The following is a 4958-nucleotide window of genomic DNA, read 5'->3' as shown; positions in this document are numbered from 1 at the left end:
CGGGGGCTCCGCGGGGCTCTCTAGGACGCCGGCGGCCCGCACACCCACCATGGATCTGCTGCTGGTGGTGAACACCAGCCTGGGCTCCCCCAACGAGTCCCTGGCGCTGCCCCCCTCCTCGCCGTCCTCCTCGGCCCTCCTGCAGCCGCCCTCCCCCTACTCCCCGGCGGCCGTGGCCAGCCTGGCGGCGGTGGTGGGCTTCCTCATCGTCTTCACCATCGTGGGCAACGTGCTGGTGGTGATAGCGGTGCTCACCAGCCGGGCGCTGAGAGCCCCCCAGAACCTCTTCCTGGTGTCCCTGGCCAGCGCCGACATCCTGGTGGCTACCTTGGTCATGCCTTTCTCCTTAGCTAACGAGCTTATGAATTACTGGTACTTCGGCAAGGCTTGGTGTAACATTTACCTGGCGCTGGACGTGCTCTTCTGCACCTCCTCCATCGTCCACCTGTGCGCCATCAGCCTCGACAGGTATTGGTCGGTCACACAGGCGGTGGAGTACAACCTCAAACGGACCCCCCGGCGGATCAAGGCCATCATCGTCACCGTCTGGCTCATTTCAGCCGTCATCTCCTTCCCGCCATTGATCTCCATGTACCGGGACCCTGAAGGAGATGTCTTTCCCCAGTGCAAGCTCAATGACGAGACGTGGTACATCCTCTCTTCTTGCATTGGCTCTTTCTTTGCCCCCTGCCTCATCATGGTGTTGGTCTATATCCGCATCTACCGCGTGGCCAAGCTAAGGACCAGGACCCTCTCTGAGAAGCGTACGATGCCGGAGGGGTCCTCCCAGACTGAGAACGGCTTGAGCCGCGCTGCCGGGGGCTGCACGTCCCTGAGGATGCAGCTGGGAGAGAACGGACATTACTCGGTGCACCACTGGCGCAAAGCCTCTGAACTGGAGGACATTGAGCTGGATGAGAGCAGCACCTCAGAGAGCAGACGGAGGCGGAGCCGGGAGGAGCATCCCCGCAAAAGCAGCAAGAGCCAGTCCTTCTCCTACTCATACTCCTCCAAGCACTCCAGTAGCCGTCTGTCCCGCGCTAGCAACCGCTCCATGCAGTTCTTCTCATACCGCCGTCGCCGGAAGCGTAGCAGCATCTGCCGTAAGAAAGTCACCCAGGCCCGGGAGAAACGCTTCACTTTTGTGCTGGCCGTGGTCATGGGGGTCTTTGTAGTTTGCTGGTTCCCTTTCTTCTTCAGCTACAGCCTCTATGGTATTTGCCGGGAGGCCTGTGAGGTTCCTGAGACTCTCTTCAAGTTCTTCTTCTGGATTGGGTATTGCAATAGCTCCCTCAACCCAGTCATCTACACCATCTTCAACCAGGACTTCCGCAGGTCCTTTAAACACATTCTCTTTAAGAAGAAGAAGAAGAACTTCCGGCACTGAGCTGGAGGGATGGATTTGCCTTGAGCAGGAGTGGAGTTGAAAGAGAAGGAGAAGGCTCTATGCTGAAAAAGAAGGGAGGGAAGAGAACATGGGGTTTGGGCTTACAGAGAAGGAATAGGGCTCGCCCCCTCGGTGATGCAGAGTGGTGGTGTGGGGTACAGGGATAGTGTCGGGGAGGCTGAGGGCATTCACTGTGGTGGAGAATGGTGACACGGTGCTGGAGGAGCGGTGGTGGAGCGGGTAAATGGGGAACACAGTGATCATCTTTGAACCCTGACGGAGGGTACGGGGAGTCTGCAGAGGAAAATAAGACACTGAGTTTGGGAGACAGTGAGGCTTTTATGGGCTCTGGAACTTTGTGGGAAAACAAGCAGAGACATCAAGAGGAAAGGATTAAGCAGCAGTGGTGGTAGAGATTTAAGTGTTTATAAATAGAGCAGCTGGGGCCCGTGGTGGGCTCGTCCCAGTAAGAAATTGGCTTTAATGCTTATGTGGGTAAAGAAAGTGCAAAGTACCAGGAACTGACAGTCTCTTGAGTTATGAAAGGATTCAAATGTTTGCCAAAAAAACCCTAAAGAACAATCCAAACTCTTTTCTAAATAAACCTTTGTACTGTTAAAACCTTCTGAATGGTGATTTTACACAGGGCTTAAGTCATACAGAAAGCATGGGGGTTTCTTTTTCCTTGGAGGGGTCTTTGCATATAGAGATGGATGGGAAATGCTTTTCCTGTCTTCCTATGATTTTTGATTTGTCAGTTGGACAAACCTGGGAGTCTTGCATGTTTTCATGGAATATGAAAAAGGGCACATGCACCCCATGACCTTATTTCCCCCTGCTGGACTGTCGGGCAGTGAGTTCCTGCTCCATCCCTCTCAGATCAGTAGCTTAAACACCTCACTGTTCTGGAGCAGGTAGTGGTAAAAGAATCATTTTGTTGAACTCAACTATTATTTTCTGAGTTAAAAGAAAGAAAAAAAAAATCGTATTTCCAACCGGGTCAACGTGCATGTGCCCTGGGGAACTTTTTTCCCCTCTTTTTAGGTCCCCCTCAAAAGGCTTATCTCAGGGGCTGAATTCGTGCTGCTCTCATTCTCAGACAGGCAGTTGGAGGCAGTCTGCTATGCAGATTTTCAGAGGAAGAGCAATCACCACACCACTAAGGTCTTTAAATCCTGCGTATTTACAGTTTTAGACCAACTAAATCCTTTATATTTATTTTTTTAACGAGCATACATTGCAGATTGTCAGTGGTGTATGTGAACCAATCACAAAAGAACGTGCAGCTGTTCCAGACCTTTAATATTAATGCTGCTTTCTTTCCCTTTTACTGTTTGTATTTCTAGTTTATGATTTCAGAGGACTTTTTTGAGGGGAGGGAAGAGGGGAGAAGAATTTGAATAGTTATTAAAGCAAATAATATTTCCCATGGGTTTATAAAATGTCATAAACTGTAATGAAGAGAATGAGAGACAGGGACTGGTGTCTGTACATTTGCCACTGAAAATATACCGAGTGTAAGACTCAGCTGAGCGTTTACATCCCCTCTCCAGCTGTGCTGCTGCAAGGTGTATATTCTGTTTGTGGGGTAAATACTGCTCCATTTTATGTGTATCACTCCTTCCACAGGCAGCAGGATTTGGCATCTGCCTCAAGTGAACCTTTCCATAGTAAACAGATCTTTGAAAGATAGAACAAAATCTCTTCTCATATCTATACCTGGGAATCATTAGATATATCCCCTTCTTTACTCCCTCTGTTCTGTCTGAAAGGTGTCCGTAGCCTCTCTTCTCCTGAAATCTCTATGGCATATGGAGGAATGATAGAGCAGTCACTTTGTTTCATCAGTTTTTCATAGTAAGCATTTGGTTCACTTAACCCTGGAAAAGGAGGTTGTCGGTGGCTCAGATTCTGGTGTTAATTCAATTGACAATTTAACATTAGGGCCAGCTCAAGTGGGAGTTCTGCCGAAGTGAGGATTAGGTGATTGCACCACATGCATTAGAAGTTCGCTCAATTTCACTAAAGAAACAAATGAGACATTTTCAAAGTCTTAAGTCTGTAACTTATTGGATCCTTTCTTGAAATAAGACTTGTGGTTGTGGAAAGATACGAGCTTTGTTTAAACATTTGCACTTAAAGAGAGGATGTTAAGACTTATTTTCAGCAGCATCCCTTTGTAAATAACAGTGGTTTGGTACAAGTACGTACCTGAAATAGGTAAATATGAAGGAAAAAAAGCAACTGAATGGAGGAAATTACAAGCCATTTTCTCCTTTGCAAAAAGGAGAATTCTTTTTAAAGTTACATCAAGAAGAGCTGAAACAAGCTCATAATATTTGTAGGTAAAGATGTAGCTAAAAAGTTCAGGTTTGTTTAATCTGAAGAAACTATATAATTGCCAGAGCAACCAAAGCAACATATGGTACATAGCTACTACCTCTGAGCTACTGGACGGCTTCATTAGAGATACCTGTTCCTACCAAGATAAAGGTCTGCTTTTGTCGCTTAATGCTTATTGAGAGTGGGTTCCCAGTCTGCAGACACACAGCAGTTTCACTGTTGCACTGCTTTTGAAATAAGATTTGTTGCCTGTAAACACAATCCTTCCCCTTTATTTTTCCTTGTAGAATTCAAGGAGTCTATGGAAATGAAATTTAATTGACAGTCAGATTTTAGTGGAGGTGAAGTATATATGGAATGACTGATGTGCCTTAAAAGTAATTTCTTTGCTATAAAATTATTCCGTGGTCATTATAAACATAAAGGAAATAATGCTTCTATTTTTGTTTTGCATTTCCAGTTGTCTAGAAGGGATTGATGCAGATACTGAACCTCTATGTGCAGCAGTATTCTTAAAACCAGGGTATTTTCTGTGGTTTTTGTTTATTTCTCATCACAGTTACTCATCTGATTCAATGCCTCAAGAGGATCTTACTTCTTCTGAGCTAGATAAAAAGTAATATTCATCAATAAAGTTGTGCAGTATACACCCTTTTTAAGTGCATTTCCCTCTAAATTAGTGAATACAGAGGATTTCTATAAAAATTGTTTTTAATGTAACTACTGAATATGCTTCAAGGAAGTAAAATGGGGCTGATTTATTTTTTTAATTACAGTGTTCTCTTATTACTTGTAATAGCTGAAGACTGGAATTTGTTTGTAACATATTGTGTGGTGTTAACTTTTCATAAAAAGTTATCAGCTCTGCTACTCACACTGTGGTTGTGCTTCCACTGTAAGTTGCCTAATAGCGTATAGAGGAGAAAAAATAGTCAATGCAGCTTTTGCTTAAGAAAAAGGGAGAAGATATTTTATGTTTTGAATGTGTCCACTTGTGTCTTTGATCACATCTGATGAGCTGTTTGAAACACTGGCTCTTACTGTGGTGGAAGAATGAAATGTTGCTGTGAAGCCATATTGATTTTAACAAAAAGCACCGGATCTTTAGCTGTTCATTTGCTTATTTCATCATGAAGAAAATTTTGTCAGTCTAAAATGAGACGTTATTGTTTTATTTTCAAAACCAGTTTTCTGAACAGTACCACTAAGGGCTGGTTATTGAAATATG

General features: G+C 44.9%; 1 protein-coding gene across 1 annotated transcript; it reads left to right on the top strand.

Annotated features, from left to right (window-relative positions):
• The first annotated feature begins 12 nt into the window (after positions 1-12).
• On the top strand, positions 13-4606 carry ADRA2C (adrenoceptor alpha 2C). Its single transcript, XM_014936112.1, has one exon. It carries the CDS (start codon positions 50-52, stop codon positions 1385-1387), a length of 1338 nt encoding a protein of 445 aa, XP_014791598.1. The 5' UTR covers positions 13-49; the 3' UTR covers positions 1388-4606.
• The last annotated feature ends 352 nt before the right edge of the window (positions 4607-4958 follow it).

The sequence above is a fragment of the Calidris pugnax genome, unplaced genomic scaffold (genome assembly GCF_001431845.1).
Source record: "Calidris pugnax isolate Ruff unplaced genomic scaffold, ASM143184v1 scaffold14, whole genome shotgun sequence".
In the NCBI taxonomy this organism is placed as follows: Eukaryota; Metazoa; Chordata; class Aves; order Charadriiformes; family Scolopacidae; genus Calidris; species Calidris pugnax.
The sequence above is the reverse complement of the archived record's forward strand: the minus strand, read 5'-3'. Positions and strand labels throughout refer to the sequence as shown.